The 20,180-nt window shown below is 40.6% G+C and overlaps 1 protein-coding gene across 2 annotated transcripts in view; it reads left to right on the top strand.

Moving 5' to 3' along the window:
- Window positions 1-1,459: 1,459 nt before the first annotated feature.
- The window catches only part of snd1 (staphylococcal nuclease and tudor domain containing 1), a 162,498-nt gene continuing 143,777 nt past the window's right edge, over window positions 1,460-20,180 (top strand). For both annotated transcript variants that reach the window (XM_070928689.1, XM_070928688.1), the window contains exons 1-10: window positions 1,460-1,613; window positions 3,973-4,122; window positions 4,980-5,100; window positions 5,643-5,724; window positions 10,257-10,417; window positions 12,161-12,252; window positions 12,985-13,143; window positions 13,238-13,344; window positions 13,894-13,984; window positions 19,065-19,169. In XM_070928689.1, coding sequence (XP_070784790.1) covers window positions 1,539-1,613; window positions 3,973-4,122; window positions 4,980-5,100; window positions 5,643-5,724; window positions 10,257-10,417; window positions 12,161-12,252; window positions 12,985-13,143; window positions 13,238-13,344; window positions 13,894-13,984; window positions 19,065-19,169 — 1,143 coding nt within the window. In that variant the 5' untranslated portion in view covers window positions 1,460-1,538. The remainder of the gene's footprint in view (window positions 1,614-3,972; window positions 4,123-4,979; window positions 5,101-5,642; window positions 5,725-10,256; window positions 10,418-12,160; window positions 12,253-12,984; window positions 13,144-13,237; window positions 13,345-13,893; window positions 13,985-19,064; window positions 19,170-20,180) is intronic.

Raw genomic sequence — 20,180 nt, 5'->3', positions numbered from 1 at the left:
TGATAATCCGTCGGGTGTCCAATCTCTTCCCCTTGCTCCCTCTGCTCTGTCTTTCAGTCACACACAGTTTATAGCAGTCATTACCAGTTACTCCTTTTGGGAAATTAATGTCAGACCATTAAAAGAGTCATTATATATAAAAACATGTCAAGGTATTTAGTCTGCAAATATTTAGAGTAGGTCCCCTGAGCATTAATGTTTTTTTTTTTCAGCAATGCCCTGCTTTCCACTCACACAGTTACTCACATCTGTAAGCTGCCAAGTACAACTGAGCAGCAGCAGAACATGTTATCACCACAATATTTATGGTGACACTATCCATTACTTATTATTTGTCATCATCATATCTAGTAGTGTATCATATTCATCTTACCAAAAACCTTGTTAGAGTTTAAATTGACAAATATAATCCAGATAATCAGTCAGTCTGCGTATCTGTGAATCAGCTGTGAAATGGTAGCCCCTTTCAGGTTACTTTGAATTAATGCATTTTCACCTTTTCCATATATCATCACATGTACATGTTGTGTAATGTAACCTCTCAGTTGGTTAATAGACAATTTTCACAGCTGACATTTTGACTTGCCAAAGCAGGAGAAGCACCGGTGTAGCTAATAACATTAACAATGGCTCCATTCCATTAAGTGTCCCAGTAAGCCATAACAGTGAGTGAGCATGCACAATCCCAGAGCCCTGGAACTGGCTCACCTAAATGGACAGCAGCCATAGTTAATGTTATTAATCCCACCTGTGCTTTTCCTGCTTTAACATGTCCAAATATCTGCCATGAAAATGGTCTATAGGTCATTGTTCTGTTCTATAGAAGAGTACACTGAGGATTTCATTACATGTTGCCTGTAAACTGCTCGCATCCTGTTAAATTTAGTCTGAAATAATATCAAATAGAATCACATAACTAAAACTACATCCTGTTTGGTTTATATCATTTCAGTCTTGAAATATTGTGGAACAGAATGAGGAGAACAAGATATGCAGGAGAATGTGGTAAATGTATTTATTAAATCCAAAAAAAGAGTTAAACAAAGAGTGAAAATTTGTCAGGGCAGCTTCTAACTTAAAATTAACTAATTATTAAAGATTAACATTTAATACACACAAGCAAAAAAAATGTTCCCTTCCTGGCGACTGTTACAATATTTATACTTCATTTGTCATTGTGTATGGTCGTTTGTGTGAAGCTCAAATCGAAAAGGAAAATTTCCGGTACACCTTGAAGGCAGCATTAGCTGGGTTAACGCTATGCTGACGTGTCGCACCTCTTGCTCCGGAAGACTTTATTTCAATTTGCCTATGCGGTCGAGAAACGGCTCCATTCGCTCCCATTCATTCTGATCTCCAGACCCGGAAAGATTTTGACGTGTGTGTATGCATGGCAAAGTGTGTTTCCGGTATAACGTGTGTGTTGATCGGTGTTCAGCCTTTTTCTCTTGGCTTTCAGTAGAACAGTCAGTCACTTCAAAGTCCCAGCTCCCTTACCTGGTCACCCCTTCACGGCGTTATATCTCAAACCGGTGGACATGGCATCTGTTTCGGCACCCGCTCAGACAGCCCCGGCTCCTGCTGCTCCTCTGCAAAGAGGAATTGTGAAAATGGTAGGAAGATATGACTATGTGAGCTCACTACGTGAGTCTAGGGGTACAGCTAGTTAGCTTAGTGAGCCAAGGGCTAATGAAGGCTAAACTAACTGTCGATTGTCATACAACTTTAACTGAACTTATTTGACGATATAAATACAATTGTCTGTCGAATGCCAGTGTTGGCACTGTGTCACTAGCAACTGTCACTAACATTCAGCTCACCTGGCGGCGGCATGGTTTGCTACTAAATTTGCTAGCCTGCTAATACGCTGAAGCGATTTGACGTTAGCACATGTTTGCTATCTTGCTAGTTGGCTATAACTAACTGAAACTAAACACTTCAGTGGAAATGTAAAGTGTATTGGAAGTATTAGATATTAAACCGTCCACTGTGATGAGACCAATGAGATTTACATGTACTGGGTTAATAGCGAAGTTGGCTGGAAACTAATGTCATTTAGTAACTTGTTAGCTGTAACGGTAACAGATGTTTAGATTCACAGCTAACGGCTAGCTAACTGCTAACAAGCGATTGCCGTCCAGCAAGTGTTGACTTCTATGAAGAAAGTTCGTGTCCTTCTGAAAACGGAGTTGACAGCGTTTGGGGAAATTGAATTCATTTATCTTATTTACCACATGTAAATTAGTACTTAATCATCTAGCGTGAAAGCTAACATCAAAAGCGTCTCCCTATATCGTTTCATTTTTGTCCCTCAGAGTTTCCTAGAAATGCGTTTGTGTCATATTTCAGCGGTTTGCTTACCCGTAGTTAACGGTAGGAAATCTGGGACTCGAGTAGTCAAGCTGGTTAATGTCTTCCGACCCTTCAAATCACACACACCATTTTCTCAGTGTGCTGGTTAAAAGCAACCACGAGAAACTGACACGTAGGGCTTTCTTGCCCCTATAATCTCCCACTCATCTTGGTTGTGTGTACTCGTCCACATTACTTCACGTTCTCTGATTTTAGATTTGGCCTGGCACTTTAACCTAACAGCAACTTAACCTTTACTCATCTAGATAAAGGTAACATATATTTTCTGAATGCATGCCTTGCATAGTTCCATAGTTTGACTTGTGGAAGTTGCCCAGTGGATCCACAGTCCTCTGCATGACACCATGAAACAAAGAAAGTGGAACAAACAAATATAAGTTCAGAGTTATCTTGTTGTAGATGTTATGTTGTTTTAGATGTTAGGATTAGTTAGATATCCACTCATGTCCTTCATCAAAATGTGCATCGCAGAGAGCATAGGTTAAACTCTGGTGGGTTTATTACTAAATGAGTTGAGGGTTTTATGAGGGAATAATTATAGCATCTGAGTAGTTGGATTAATATGATTTTGGTATGAAATTCAGTTAAAATTGACTCTTAACTTTCAGTATTCAGTAGCTCAGTATTACCCTTGTGTTTTTGTTTATTATGTACACATTATACATAGTAAGATAGTAGAACCTTCATCAATGGCCCTTATGCTTTGCTGTGCCTTGAGAAAGGTGATCAGGGAGTCGAGCAAGGCCATGTAGTGCATTCCAAGTGGAACTTGGCCCTTTTGTAAACAGAGAAGGGTGGTAGTGCCTTTTTGCCTCTTTTTTCCATGCCTGGTCAGCGTGTAAAAGTTACAACTACCCCTCTGCTTACCCTATACTCTGGGACGGTCAGATGAGTCAGATAGTGGGGAACGGTGGTCATTTGGTGAAAGACTTTATCTAGCTCACATCTTAGATCAACAGTCCCCAGTGATGCTCCCCACAGACACACTGGAGAGTCTGCAGATAAAAGGTGTTTGCTCAGATTCGTGTAAATGCCATGGTTGTCAAACCCAAGAGTAGGTTATCATTTTTTTTTTGTATTTATCTACGTTATCAGATGGCATGATCTCACCTTGCGTTTGAATGACAGACTGTCGCCATAGCAACGTGCAGTATGAAGTTGCTTTCCGGCTCTATAATAGTTCCCCAGGCTCCTGTAACATCCTAAAAGAGTGTGAATAGGCATCTGATTTGCAGCCACACAATGGGCTTAACACATGAGCTTGGATGTAATCAACAAAATTGATGATTTCATTATTTGCCTACCTATTGTACTTTCTTCCTTACACCAGTTTCAAATTTCAAATAGTACTTAACAGATTGGCACTTGCTGCAATGCAAATGCATATGCAAATACAACAGTTTAGTTTAGGGTTGTGGTCCGGTATTTGTTCCTGGTATTAGTGGCTTGTGAATTGCATAATATTTTTTGTGATGAATAGATTTTAAGATGCAAGAAGAGAGAGTGTTTGAAGAATCTGCATTTGCTGAATGAAATGGTGGGCAATACTTCTACTGTTTTAACTTCTCCAACTAACAGTGTTTATTGTCACCTCTGCAGGTCTTGTCGGGCTGTGCCATCATTGTTCGGGGCCAGCCTCGAGGTGGTCCACCCCCGGAGCGTCAGATCAATCTCAGTAATATCCGAGCTGGGGTCATGGCCCGCCGAGCCGCCCAGGGCCAGCCCGACACCAAGGACACCCCTGATGAGGTGAGCAGCTCTATCTCATTGTGTTTGTGTTTGTTTTTATTTGTTTGTGTTTGACAAAGGCAGAACAAGGTCCTGCTAAGTAGCCCTGCAGCACACACTGTGATGTTCCAATTTGGGGGTGAATGCTCTTTTGTTTTTACTGTGGGGAGAAGATGTGCGTTGGAATTTTTGTCACATGTCTTTGCTACTCTCATTTCCATCGAGCAGTTGAAATATAGTTGTGTATGAATTGGTATTCAGACCACAAGTTTTGTATAAATGATGATGTAGCCTAGAGATAAACATGTCAATTCTTAATTGAACTCGAGGCTTTAAGATACCACTGATGTAATTTGACATTTTCTTATCACGCCTTTGAAAAGTCCATGAATTTATTTATCACAGTCAGACGTTACTACTGTCTGTTCGTCTGCTTCTTTTAAAAAAAACCAAAACTATTAGTATCTGAAGTTTGCAAGACTGAAATGTCTTGTCTTTCTTTTTCAATACATTTCCAATTTGGCCTTGACAGACAGTCATGCCTTTTTTTCTTTTATCAGATGAAACAAATCTAAATCTAAATATTTAAATGCATGTTTATTGCAGTTTTTGCTAACATGATAATCATCCTGCTAATTTTTGTGTTTATGGGTACTATTTTCATTTCATTACTGTGGACTGTTTTTTTTGTCAAATAATAATACACATTTTATTTAAAGTAGGATTGGATTTTTTGATGTTCCAGCAGTCTGTCTCTACTAGTTGTTTAATTCTACTGATACTGATGAGTCAAAATACACCTTGATGAGTTGTTTGTGATTTAACTTTTTTTGATCCCCCTATGGAAGTGTACATTAATATTTCTGTCTCTATTGCAGCCATGGGCCTTTCAAGCCAGAGAGTTCCTGCGGAAGAAGCTGATTGGAAAAGAAGTGTGCTTCACCGTGGAAATCAAGACTGCTTTGGGCAGGGAGTACGGCATGGTCTACCTGGGGAGAGGTGAGTGACAGTCCACTTCTAAAAACACACACTGGTCATCATGGTTTGGGAAAAATACTCATTCCAGATGTTCCCTTTACCTTTTTATTTTTCAGCTGTTTGTTTCTTGAAGAATATAACAATATCAGAGAGGGAACACGTTATACTGAATTCAACATACCTGTGATGTGGAAATCAAACAGTTACACAGTTATTAAAGGCAACTCAAGGGGCCTTCCCTGAATTCCTTGTTGTGATTGATCAAAATATTGTGTGTATTTTGTGGTAAAATAGTATCAGAAATTCATAAATACCCTATTTTTCAAATAGTTTGGTGGTGGTACTGTAGAGTATTTTTCAAGGACGTTGTACCTGCTGGTGGTTTATTAGCTGCAGGTACAATTTAACTGAGAATCGGTTATTTCTTATCCTAAATATCAGCAGTCATGGTTGTCTCTTGTCCAATTAAATTACTTGACCAGAACTAACTTCTAAAAAAAAATTTAATTGAGAATTGAAAAGTGTTTTTCTAGTTTTTTATTTTCTCTGTCCTCTCATTTCAGACACAACAGGCGAGAACATTGCTGAGTCTTTGGTAAACGAGGGCCTTGCCACAGTCCGAAGGGAAGGAATCCGTGGGAACAAGTAAGATTTTTGCTTCTATGCTACCTGTAATGTATTACTGTTTGTTTGTTGAATGGTGTATATGGTGTATATATACAGGCTGAAAGGCATGACACTTTTCAACACAGTTCAAAGTGCTTAATACTGTCATGTCAGGCATAAAACGCTCATTATTAGAACTGAAACTGCTACTCCTGAGGAAGGTTTTCATTCTGTCTGTATCTCTGCTTTTTGGTAAGATGACTCAAAAAGTAAATACATTTAGATTCAATTTTGTCTACTGATATAATTTGATCCCATAGCCTAAGCAATATGTGACTGTACCATATTTCATAGTTTCTCTTTGGATTATCTAATTGTTACATATCACATTTTGTGGTATGTTTTCTTCTTGATATGATGCCATAATCGGCTGTGTTGGCCTGACTGACCTCGAGTGTCTCATTATACAAGAGACTGATCTCATAAATGCTTTCCCTGCAAAATAGTTTGCTCAGTCTGTGTGGTTGAAGTAATTTTGGATGTCAAAGCTGGTTTTAGTTTGCAACTCTACACTTTGTTTCACAGAGTGAGTAGGAAATCTCTTTTGGCAACATGATGTAATCTTCTGCTTGCTAAAGTTTATAGCCACTGGTAATTCTGTGGGGAGATATACATAAGTCCTCAACTGGTAGACTGTAGAGAATTGAGATAGAGCCATGGTGTCCCAGATGGTGGCAGTATTACCCTGCTGCTACAATGATGTCCCTCTGAAACCCTTTTCTGCCACATTACCCTTACGCAGTAATCCCCTAAATACACTTGCACACCCAGCGCTATATGACAAAGTACTGTATATCCCCCCCAGTGGCAGTATTTGCACATTACACACATTACAAGCGATTTGACTCATGCTGCCACATTTGTATCTTCCAACATGAACAGAGATGATGTGAATATTTTGCCACTAATGGCCCATTTGAAGCATGCTGTGCAATGGCCCAGAACAAGCACTAATGTAAATGATGCTTTAAGTTTAAGCGGGCATCATTTGGCCAAAGGGGAGGTCCATTACTCAGTGAGGACTTTAGGCCTTAGTTTTTCCCTCAGTGCACTAACCTCCAATATCATTACCCCTCGTGACTGGCTACGTTGATCACACTAACAATGATGTGATCATAATTATGGGGGTGATTATAATGATGATGGCTTTAGACACTGCAGTTAAACGTGTTCAGAAGCTGATAGCAGCTTGGGAAAACGATCAGCCAATTCACGAATTTCAGTTGCCAGTGCTCAGCAGTGCACCAGAGCAGGCTGAGGCACAGTTGTCTGGGGCTGGTTTTCGTTGGTTTATTAGAGCAAGAATAAACACAGTCAGTCTCTCACACACACAACAAACTGAACACAAGTTGGCTCACTTCTGTCTATTTATGTATTCAACTTTTGAAAGTGTTTGGATGCCAAATCGGAATCAGAAACACTTTATTGATCCCTGGAGGGAAATTATACAAATGTTGTCTTGACCATAACAGATTTTTATGCAAATATATGTAGATTTCTGTCTGTCAACGTTTATTATTTTAAGTGATTAGGCCACAATACGTCCATGTATTGTAAATTGATATTTAATCTCCATTAAATAATGAAATATATAGTTAATTACTTAGTTAATAGTTTGAATGAGCAGCACACAGCCTTTTGCACATAAATGTCATTTTTGTAGTGGTACCCAATTTTGAACAAATTAATTCACTTTGATGTGCCCCATTGGGACAGTGGATTGATACCAAGTAACTTTGCTGCACAGATACTATAGTTTGGAACATTTTTTGTACTTTATTTTTTATTGGATTTTCCGATCTGGATCAAGCAACTTTTGACAGTCGCCCAAATACAACCTAACACAGATCTAAAACTTGTCATAGGGTTCTCAGACATTTCATTTCCAGTTATTCCATATTTAAATGGTTAGGTTACTTGTTCGACATCTTGATTTATATAAATAGTCCACTTTTCCCTATTTCTTCCAGCTTTAGCTTCCTCCTACATATTGTAGCTGTCAGTCTCGGGCAGATTTATATTTATTTAAATCTCACGGATGAGTTTTTCTGGTTTTCTGTTGGAGGCTTCATCATTTGACTGAGTTTCACTTTAACTTGATCAGGCATATAAAATGCTGTCCTTGGTGCTGAGCCAGTGATTGGTACAGACGCATTCATCAATCTCCTACTCAGTCTTTCATTTCACTCTCTGTCACTCAGTCAGACTGCTTGTCTTTAAAAATGCTTTATCCATTCACTGAGGTGGCTAAACCCTGAAAATTGGTCAGATTCCATTGCATTACATTTTCCCTTTTTGGAAAATTAAAACCACAGACAGGGGGTTTGACTGATTAGTTTATATAACGCCCACCCACCAGAGCAGAAGGGAGCTACATTAACATGGAGACCAACTGTGCTTTATAACCCCCCATTGCTGCTTTTTTAACTGGAGCCTCCAGAGGAGTGCTGGTTGCGGGGTGTAAACGTCTGGGGGGATGAACTGTGCTCACTAGCAGTGGAACCCTTCCAGTCAAGTACACTGGGGAACATTGACTTCATACACCCTCTTCAAACTGTACAAAGGCAACAGGGAGCTGTGAAATGGCTTGCTAAGGTTCAACATTTTGTATCTATTTAAAGTATTTTTGGTTGCACAAGGGAGCCATATGGAGATGAAAGATGCAGCCTACAGCGTGTTCAAATATAAGGGAATTGGAATGTTTTTTTTTTGTCTTGGCCCTTTTGTTTCTCCAGTTGACTTGCTCAGTACTGCACTTTCTTACCCATCAATATCCGTTTTGATTTGAAGCAATGTGTTGGTTGGAAGGAGTTGCTGACCTAAAAAGAAACCAGTCTATTTGGAGACATGGATAAGTTCACTATCATCTGCCTCCACACATGAAGTTATTTCTATATCTTTACCAATCTCTGCTTGTGAGTTGCTTTCCGTTTATTTCTGTGGCTTTACAATGACTGCTGTCCTTGATTGCATTGTTAGTTTCCCTCACTCTATCTTTGTAGCTTTCAGTTCCTGTTTAGCGCTTAAATTCTAAGTAGCTTAAACACAATTGACTTCTTACAGAAAGTTTCAGTATTGTTGCTCAGTAAGCAAGAAGCTGTTTTGATTCAATTTGAAGTTGGTAGCTAAATCAGTGTAAAGGGGGAATGAGAACTTGACTGCTTTTGGGCATGAATCCAAAAGCCTAATTAGGAACACACAGCTGGAGAATAGGCTACATGTGTATTTATGTGTGTGGCATTTTAATTGAAACCCACTTTGTTTCCCTCCAAGCTCTAGTCACCATTGCTACTCCCATATCAATCGAGCAGTCTTTACTTCTTGGACAAACAAAAGCCTGTTGGCCATTTGAAGTAATAAACACTGAAAGTTGTACAAGGGCCCTCAAAAAGCATTAGGATGCACAATTTAGAGAGCCAGCATGGAATCAATTGCTTTTGAAGGAGCTGTCAAACACTGTTATTGTCTCTTCACAAAAAGCTCGGATACATTTTTTAAGCAGTTATAATCTGGTCATCAGCTGGTTGCCTCTTAAAGAACAGTGCAGTTTGTCAGGAACAGCACTTTATCCAGCACTTAATTCAAGAAAGCTGGAGCCTTACCAAACCCTTACTTATACAGCCCTATACTTTTAATGAGCGCTTGTTGTACGGGTTGAAGTTAACAACCAATGACAGTTTTGTTGCACCGAGTTGTTGTAATTGTAGTTATAGAGCAACATGTTAAACTTTACAAGAGGTGCAACTCTTCATTCAAAACCTTTTCTGCTTGTTGGTACGGTGATCCCTATCCCTTTCTGAAATGAATTGCTTGTTAACAGGCTGAGTTAGCAGTGTTATTATAGATTAAATGCTGTATATAGCAGGTTGTCAAGGAGTTTTATGGCACTCACAAACCCTCTGATCTTTATAGATGTTTGTAACCTAGTTAATAGCAATATTTTATATAACGGCTTTAGTGCAGAAGTGTTCTTTAACAGCATTTTCATTTTTCAAAGCTGGTTAAGTTTCAATATCGGTTTCACTCAGCTGCAGGTTTCAGTAGTAGGCCAGGTTTCATGCTACTTAACTAATTCATTAAAGTAAATTTAATAAAGTTACTGAGGAGATTTCATTTTGGTTTCTTATTTTACGCCGTAAAATTCATTTTTAAATGTCCCAGTTAAAATTAAATCAGACAAACTGAATTGCCTGTCTTAAGGTGTTCAGCCTTCACACTGTAGCTGCATGCAAGTTCCTCTAAAGGAGATGGAGAAGTGAGAAGGAAAATATGCACTTTTTTTTTTATTTTTTTTTTTACATTCGTTGGTTGAAAAACTGCAGCAAAAATCTAAAATGGATTGAAGTCAAACAATCATGTTGTAAGAAGTCTCTACAGCTAAGTGCTATTCACTACACATACAGAGAGCAACATATTGCTTTGATCACTTCAACAGTCCAGAGTTTGAAATATGTTTTGTTGGTGTTCCTTTTTGTTGTGTCTTAAACTTTCCTTTTTGTGTGTGTGACCAGTCCAGAGCAGGCCAGACTCTGTGAATTGGAGGACCAGTCTAAGGCGTCCAAGAAGGGCATGTGGAGTGAGGGTGGCGGTACACACACCATCCGCGACATGAAGTACACCATAGATAATCCCCGCAACTTCGTTGACTCCTTGCACCAGAAACCTATCAATGGTAATGAGTTTGGGAGGGAAATGCACGCATCCACACTGACACACTCATGCATGAAATCTTGGCCGAGGAAACAAAGACACATGGCATATAGAAACACACAATATTACATAAGCCTCTATTTTCCCATAAAAGCCACATTTACAGGCTGTGTCAGAAATCAACCATTTTGGTTGAACATATTTCATTGTAAAAATCCACTCCAGGGCATATAATGGTACACACTCTATCCCCCTTCACTGGCTAATTCCTCCACTCTCTCATCTCTGACCCTACCCGAGGTGTAATGTGCCACTCAATTCATTTCCAGCCGACTGCTGTTAACAGAGGCTCAGCTCATTTCACTACCCTTTAATTGAATGGGAAAATGAACAGTGGAAGGCTTTTTCAGTCCTTTATGTCTTGTTCTTGCCATTCATGAGAGACAGGGTTGTTTCTAAAATTGGAGGCAACAATCCAGCCGAAGCGCTTTATATGTGCTTTGAGTTGCTGTGGATGAAAACCGGAATACAGATTTCTCTCTCATCTACTTATGCTGACACACTCGCACATGCACAGTTATACACCAAAAGAAGGAATATAGAGAATGAGAGAACACATCGTCAAAATACCATTCAGGTGTGAGATGCCTTATACACAGGTGACTCGCATCAGGTCAGGAGCAACAGTTGAGTGATGTGATACAATGAAAATACAATGTAATACCTCAAAAGCTTTCCGAATGAATTGACACCTCAAGCCTTGATATGTTGCATATAGCAGAGTCAAAACTTTAAAGTGATACTCCACCAAAAATCTATTCAAGTAGCAAGTACTTGAAAGGCTTCAATGGTGGCTGTAAAAACAAACACTAGAAATATGTAGTTTCCTTCTTCCCAGAGATCAATGACTGTTCAGACTCGCTATGTTCCATACATTTTATTGTTTTGGCGAAATATAGCTAACTACTTGCATCTCACTGTCAGAATGTTTTACGACAATAGCTTAACACTGAAGTAGTGTATTAGCTGTATTTTGGTTAAATAGTTTTGAACATACTTTGCATACTGACTGCAGAATAGTGGCTTAAGCTGCAGGAGTAGATTCAGAAGTCTACTGTGAAAACTGAAATGAATTGTAACCAAAATTAATTCAAGCTGACCACAGCCTTTTTATGCTGTGAGCAAGGAAGCGGTAAACCTTTTTCTAGCCACCTTTTAAGCCTACAGTAGTGAGTGTTTGATAAAGATTTTAGTTGTAGTATCACTTTAAGTGGAATACACAGTCTGCCAAGGAGGTCATGATTTTCTCCTCTCTGAGAAGTACCAGAAAGTGATCCTTTAGTAAGACATTTCAATGTCCCTGCTCAGTAAAACACTGTGGTTGTTTTCGGCAGATCACAGGTGTTAGTGTTTAAATTCAATGAGTGTCGTGCTGAAAATGATGCCATGACAATTTTCCCAGGATGAAGGAAGATTAAAACAAATTAAATAAATTCAGATATTCATTGGTCTGGCCCGACTGACCTTGGGGCAGCTTTCCTGAACGAATCAGATATTGGGTTTCACCCTGGATCCATAACCATTCAATCCTCACCCTGCATTTGCCAATATGAAATATAGTACTCATAAGGAAAGTATAAGCTTTGTCCAGCTTTGCCCACAAATAAGATAATCTAATCCAAGTTGATGTCTGTATTGTCATTGTAATTCAACACACTCCTCTCCCTCCAATGCTTCTACATTCTGTTCTCCTTCCTCCCCCCAGCCATCATCGAGCATGTGCGTGATGGCAGTGTTGTTCGTGCCTTGCTGCTCCCCGACCACTACCTGGTCACTGTCATGCTGTCTGGAGTTAAGGTAACCACCACTCACTTGCTGCACTTACAGATGTGGTGAAATGTGAACTGTTGAGCTCATTTATTATTTTCGACAAACTCACAATGCACATATGGCCTACCACATGTAGAAGAAGAAGTTTCCTCCACACCTGTCTTTCTTCACTTTACTGACAAAAAAAAGAAAAATACATACACACATAATGTTGACATTAAAAGAGTAGCAGCTTTTTTTTGTCACTCCTCTAAGTCTCTGTTTGTTCTACCAGTGTCATATCCGCTCCACTAAATTTCCCCATCAATCTTTCACCAAGCCCAGCTTTGCCAATGGACCACTCAAGATAACTAATCTTTTCATCTCCCACTTGAAGATATTACATCCATTTCAAGGTGTTCTTTGTCTCGCTCTAAGGCTTGTCTGCTCATCGCGCCTGTTGTGTTTATATCTGTCTGGTGTTTTGCTACACTCAAAGGAGAATACAGATAGCATGTACAGCAAGGTGACGTCGGTTAAAAGTGGATAACAGTAGTACACAGAAAAAACAGATTATATCAAAAGAGCCTGTGCACAAAAGTACTCCCAGAGGCACTGGTTGGCTACTGGGAATTGCAGTAGACAAAATGTGTGCTGCTTTTACATTGAAGATATAATCAATCAAATTGGACACATTTCAACACATTTCAATGCTTGCAAAATACCCAATGATTGAGGCATGAGTATTATTGTGTAAATGTGTGTTTTCCTTCTCTCCAGTGTCCCACATTCAAGCGTGAAGCAGATGGTACAGAGACACCAGAGCCATTCGCAGCAGAGGCCAAATTCTTCACTGAATCCCGTCTTCTGCAGAGAGACGTTCAGATCATCCTGGAGAGCTGCCCCAACCAGATCATACTGGGCACCATCCTTCACCCGGTAAGGCGCAGGAGTCAGTGAGAGTGTCATTAAAATTCAGGCTTTCCGTCTCATTAATTGTTCTTCTGACTGTCCCTGTTTCCCTCCGTGTCAGAATGGCAACATAACAGAGCTGCTGCTGGGGGAAGGCTTTGCCCGCTGTGTGGACTGGTCCATGGCTGTCTACACTCAGGGAGCTGAGAAACTCAGAGCTGCTGAACGGTATGCAACTGTGGGCGCACAGAAAACAGTACTTTTGTTGAATGGGATTTTGTATGTTGGATAGTGCACAGGTCTTGAAGATACTAAGAACTACACATGAAAATTGAGGATGTTTATTAAGTATTGTTGTTGATTCCTAATAAACATATCATTGAGCATTTTATTTGGTGCCAGACAAGCTGTCATGTCATACATTATTAAATTTAGCTGTTGCTCAGCTGACAGAGGAAAGTTTTATCACTGACATAATGAATTATGAAAAGACATTCAGATTCATGAGGTATTCAATATAATTGTACAAGTGTGTGCTACCCCCACTTGACATGAATCTGGCACTGTGATGATATGATGATATTCATTCTCTACAATACTTGCAGCTATGACTATCGGCTAATCATGTTCGAATGTTCTCACTTTAATGAGCTTTTGTAGCTTTTTCCAGCCAAATGGATAATTTTTAGTCACTTGATTAAGCCCTTTATGTCCTAATATCTGGCTGATGTTGAGGACTTTCACTGATGATGACGATGTGATTTTGTTCTTGGCCAGATCTGCTAAAGAGCGCAAGGTCCGCATCTGGAAGGACTACGTGGCACCCACAGCCAACTTGGACCAGAAGGACAGGCAATTTGTAGCCAAGGTGAGGTCTTGAAGTGGCTTTTATAAGCTGTGTCCTATTGTTAAAGGTGTCTCTAACTGGCACTTAACATAATGTTTTTTGTTCCCATTGCTCCCATTAAAATTCCACACTTTTCTTTATACTACAGAGAAAAAGCAGAAGTAAGGTATCAAACTTTCAACATGACATGCAGATATTATCCACCATAAATAAGACTTGGCTTCAGTGCTAAGGGGAAGCCGCTCGTTTCCCTTACTTTTACCACATGATGTCTACTGCAGCATTTCCAATTTTCTCTCAGCACTGCAGCAAAAGCTCAGCCACTTTGAGGCTTTTAACGAATTATATCCTCCTGACACCTTATTTTCAAATTTGCACCCCCCCCCGAATAAAAACAAAAAATAAAAATACCTTCACTGAAGGTACGGGGAGGAATGCTTAACAGCAACCTTGAAGCACTCCCCAGTCAAATTAGGGCCAAATCGCTGGCGTGTGCTGTAGCAGCAGCACAGAACGACCCCCAAAAGCCAAGAACTAGAGATATTAGCTTAGGAGGTTATTGGCCAGGGCCTCAGGAGAAAAGAAGTGTCCGTAATATCAAGTACAAGGGAGTGCACTCCCTCCTAGTTGTCAACTCACATTAGTTCAAATCAAGTGAGATGGATTCCTCGATACATTTTGGTAATACATTCTTACTATGAAATGGCATATTATAGTGTCTCAAGTTGTAGCTTTAACGTAGTAAAGCAGCTTTAAATCTGGTCCCCTCTGTGTGCTTTTAGATGATGCGTTGCACTCCACTCCCCTTCAGTTGATATATTTTTCTCTAGGAATAAAAAAAAAAAAAAAAAAAAAAAAAGTTTGATACCTCTGAATTTTGTCTTTTGTCTGTGTTTGCTCCCTTCAGACCCTGAAAAATTCATGGCCAGCCTGAGGGTTACATAAAAGGTGTAGCTTTGGCAATTTGCTTACAGAATGAATTTGATAAACTGCACACACATAAAGAAGGCCCAAAAAGAAACTGTCTATGTATATTTTTTCCTGAGTCAGAGGGAAAAGGCTAGAGAACGGATAAAACATTTATATTATGAGTGTGAGCTGAACTCGGATCTCTCTGAACCCCCTCAATAAAAGAGGGTTGGATGTAGGCGGGGGGGAGGGAGCATTTGGTGGTGAGTTCAGGAGGGTGTATGAAAAAGAGGCAGAAAGAGAGGGTTAGATGGTTGAATAAGAAATTGAAAGTGTGAGTTTGTTTAGAGAGGTATAGGGAGACTTAGGGGAAGAAGGATGAAAGGACACAGTTTTTTTTACTGCTACAGTAATGCACTGCTGATGCCCCCAGTTAAACCTTTGTGCACTTTTTGATCTCTCTTGGACTCTTTTCTGCCATCTTTCCCCTGCAACCACACTCCCCCAAAAGAGTCACAGAGGAGGTTTGCTCCATGTCAGCTGCTGCTGTGTTAGTCAGTTTGTTTAGGGAATAGAAAGCAGCAGCTCCTGGGATACCACGCCTTGGGCAAAAGACTTCTCCAGATTACCGCCTTATGTAGTTTATGTGGTTAAAATGGAACCATTTTCTAGACAACAAATATGATCTAAGATAGCTTTAGAAGTTTGTGATAGATTCTAAAGCCTCTAAAATAGCATCTGACTGCAAAAACGTGTTGTTAAAAGTGGCAGGGAGTTGTGATGGGAAACATCATGCTGACCCTGCAACTGCTTGAGCCGTTTTAAAACTAAGTACATATTGGACAGGCTAAGGTTACTCAGGCCTGTCATTGCCCCTCCATACTTGTCCCTGTGACATTTGTCGGCACCTAATACTGCAATGCACTGACTCTCCCAGGGACACATCTATCCATCAATCCCATCATCATTCACTCCTACCCTCTTCTCGTCCACTCTACTTTTCACTTCTTATTATGTGAGTGATGGATAGAGTGGAGAGGCAGAGCAGGTCCAATCCCCACAAGTCAATCCTGCTGACGCATCTTCCTTTTTGGCTGTCTCGCCTCTCTCCTCCCACCTCTACTGGGACTAGAGAAGTGGATGTAGGCCATGTCCCAATAGTCTTCCTCTCCCCTCCTTTCCTTTCCCTTCCCCTCCGCTCCCCTGGGCAACCACCGACCTGCGAGGTGATGGATAAAAGGTGACGTGGTGTAAACCCCTTTACCAGCCTCTCATCACAAGCTTGTCAGGAACACTACCACTGTTTCTTTCAGGTCAACCACATCCATGAGAATATGGTAGTTAATATGGAAATTTGCATTTGTAATGTCTGAGGATTATATAAAGAGTAACCATGTGTTTGGCAGTAGTGTAGATGTTTTTTGTGAAGCCGATACAGATGTCAGATAAGCAAAACAGTTTTCCAGACATTCTAAAAGACAGATGTGTTTTTTCATACATACATTTTCATACATTGACAAGATAGTTTTATCATGGTGCCACTTCAACTACAAGCTACAGGATAAAAAATGCTCTTTAATGTACTGGTGCAAAGGATCAATTGAAGGTCTCGTTAGATAGAGAGGATAATAGACCTTAGCATTGGCTAAGAATGAAAGAGATGACATGATGGCCTCTTTTGGCTGTTAATATACTGTATGTCCCAGTTAAAATACGTCAGACAGAATGGTTACAAGGTCAGACAGCTTCTTTAAGAAATTACAATGTCACTTTTGGGGAAGATGATTAGAAAATGGTATATTGGTTTGTGCCCCAGTTAAAATCAGTCAAGCCATTAGGTCAAAAAGTCGCTCTAGATTATTTTTACCACTCCCAGGATAATGTCCTCCCTAAGCATTACATACTCATCAGCCACCTTTTCAGCAGCACCCAGGGGGAACATGCCAGCTGAAGGTGTTTATCATGGCATCGAAAACACCACTAGTTTATTTGAAACCATGTAATTTGGGTGACAAATCATCTCCACTGGCAGCAAGACTGAAAACACTGCCATAGGTGTTGCTTTTGAGGGAGATGATCTGACATGAGTAATTAGCAAGTCCTGGCTAAGCCTTGGCCCTGTGGTTAAAACCAACTTAATGGATTCAACTGACAACCAACACAGTCCCTGACAGTAGCCAAGATCCTCCTTTCGCTATGACTGATCTTGGCCACTGCAGATGTCATGTCAGCCATGGACAGAGGGTGGCAGTAGATCCCCACCTCTTGAGTATCAGATTAGCCCAGTGAGTCATGCTGCCCGCCTATTTGTCTTCTCTGCCTGTTCACTCGACCCTCATGGCAGCTACTTTTGCAAAGACTTTTTGCTCTATTTTTCTGTCCATTCTCCATCTTTTCCTCTGTCTCTCTTCTTGTGATATTTGCTGAGAGATTACACTCCGTCTTCCTGGCTCGCTCCATCTTTCTGTTCCTCTATGTTGGTGTGTGTTGATCTGTCCTCCTTCGCCTCTCTCGTCTCGCCTCCTCCGGCTGATAATTAGCCAGTAAATGCTGAGCCATTTTCTTCTGCTCCTGCCACATTCTCTCTCTTGCACTTTATTTACTTGGGCAGGCCACAAAATGACCTTGTTACAGTGTGAATTTGTGTAGGCTGGTGTGCGTGCATGTGTGTATGTCGCCGTGTGCATGCATGCTCCCTCTTGCACTTACTCATTACACCTCTCCCCCTCTCTGTCTCTCTCCCTTCTGCTCCCTATGTCTCTGTATCTCTCCCACTCAGCTCAGTGATTAGTATATGATGTATTTTGGCTGCTGTTGTGGGCAGCCTATTTAGCATGTGGGCTGGTCTAATTTCTGTTCTCTGGTGGCAAATGCAATGGCTGATTTGTTTTCATGGAATAATAAATCTCCCAAAGAGCCTAATACACCTGGATTTGTGTCTGCCATACATGCTAAAAATGTTCAACTCCATCTAAATAACTCAAAAGGATTTTTGGTTGTTTTGTTTTTCTACCACACAGTCAGCCACACAAACACCCACTCGGTCCAAATTGTGCTTGAAACATGGCTCAGACCTGCATTTCATCACTGTTAGGACTTTAGCTTGAGCACAGCCTACATGTGAACCACAGTTTGAGTGATGATGAGGCCATTTAATGCATGTGTGGGTGGCAACATGTGTAGGGCGATTGATTTCTCAGTCTCTTGCAAGCGGCCTACTTAAAGGGGTTTGGATGCCTCCTCCATCTCAGTCACATTATACCCCCAATCTGTCTTCTTACTTGGGAAGGCACAGGCACATAGAAAGGCGCATACCTAGACTGGGTTATATTTTTTCCACACACTATTATTATTCATGACTTGAGATGAGTATAAATTCCTTTGAGATTTGTATACTTTGGGGACAAGGATTGTAGTTTCCAGATCCCCATATCCAGTTCCGAGTGCTTTTGTCACTGTTTTAACATTTATACATATATTCTTCTGAACTGTATCTGCTATAAATTGTGGTTGCTACGTTTGGTGCACAGAAATAACATTTAAATGCCAAACATAAATTAGTCTGTGTCTTTAGTTACACTTGTAAAGGTCTCCAGAACAAAATGCTGCCAGCCAGTTGTTGGGCAGAGGGCTGTTTAATGCTCTACCAGTCTATCTTTAACAGGATGTTTGTGTTTTAAAGCTCTTTCTCTTGTTCTCCGTCTCCCTCTTCCTTCCTTCCTCCCTCCCCCCCTGGTGCCAATCCCCCAGATAGCAAAACGTCCTCGCTCTGTCCTCCAAAGCTCACCGGCCTGCTGGGACGACTTGGCTCGCTTACTTACTCAGTCACTCAAGGATCACTCTTTCTTACCTCGCTCTCAGTGCCTTCTGCTCGTGACAGCACACGATCTGCACTGTCACTCCCCTTCCGCCTTTGAATAGATCTCTTCCTCTCCATTTATCCTTTACCTGCTCCTTCACTTCCTATCTTTCTTTCCGTCTATCTACTCACTCACCAAAATGCAATGCCAGTCTTTTTGCTCCAACACACTTCCATCTTGCAAGGGTGTGATTTTTTTTTTTCTTTAGTTATTTCCTAAAGGATTTACATGTTTTTTGGACCCTTAAATTAACTTCTTATTGAGTTTCTTGTCGTCTTTGTGCTGCTTTATGTTTACCCAGCGGTTTTTGTCCTCCTCTTCTGTCCCTCTAGGTGATGCAGGTGGTCAACGCTGATGCCATGGTGGTTAAGCTCAACTCTGGAGAAAACAAGACCATCCACCTGTCTAGCATTCGGCCCCCCAGAATTGAGGGAGAGGTACAAACAAACCTGTGTGTCTGTCTGTCTGCTTGTATGTGTGTACACAGCTTTGCACATAGCGAGTGGCTACTTGTGTGTGAATAAGTGATTGGATGTGTTTGTATGTGGGAGAGCTTGTGGTCTTGCATGGTCAGCCAATTAATTAGAAGCTCCACAGAGACGACTTGTGTCACTGCTGTCTCGGATGTCTTGACAGAGTTGGTTTATTTTCATTCGAAGTCAAACACAATCTGTTTATATCTCCCCCCACACATTCCTGAATATTTATCCAGCTCTCTCTTTTTCTTTCTCTCTTGCCCTCGTCTCTTCCCTTACACATTAGTCTCGTCTCTCTCTAAACGACTGTGGGAATAATTGTGACCACTTGGTGGCGCCCCTGCAGTTGGGGCACATGCATACACAGTGAGACCCTTGCACACACCCAGTGGTTGCAGCACTGCAGAGAGTGAGGCAGAGCGATGTTTTTCTCTCCCCTCCTCACTCCCCCATTTTCCTCAGAATCACTTCAAGACTGTGAAAACTTAAACCTACACATATCCATGCTTACACAAATACCTAGTCGCAACAGGGAAGACGTTTATTTATCCACATGGCTCAACCTCCTCACCCCCCAACTGATTATCAAGGAACTTATTGGTTGAAATGAAGCCATTTTCATCACTATATAATTGAAACTTGCCTTGCTTCCAAAGGATATCATTTCAACACAATGCATTTATTATAGAAAAGGAGTGATCAGTTTTTATTTCTCAATTACCCTTGCTGTCTGAGTCTTCTAAAAGGCTATTATTTTGTAAATAATGGGCTCAAGATGTCTGAAAGTGTCACTCTCATTAATTAGAAACTTTTAGTGTCACAACAGTTGTGATTTTCTCTTTTTGTCAGAGGGAGAGTTCCATATTTCCAATGAAACCCTTCACTTCCTTTGTTTAACGTGTCTTAGGCTGTTTGACAACCAGTCCTCTATTCGACACACTGTTTACTGTAATATCCATTTATCAGCAAGTC

The sequence above is a fragment of the Enoplosus armatus genome, chromosome 22, assembly GCF_043641665.1.
Source record: "Enoplosus armatus isolate fEnoArm2 chromosome 22, fEnoArm2.hap1, whole genome shotgun sequence".
Taxonomy (NCBI): Eukaryota; Metazoa; Chordata; class Actinopteri; order Centrarchiformes; family Enoplosidae; genus Enoplosus; species Enoplosus armatus.
The sequence above is the reverse complement of the archived record's forward strand: the minus strand, read 5'-3'. Positions and strand labels throughout refer to the sequence as shown.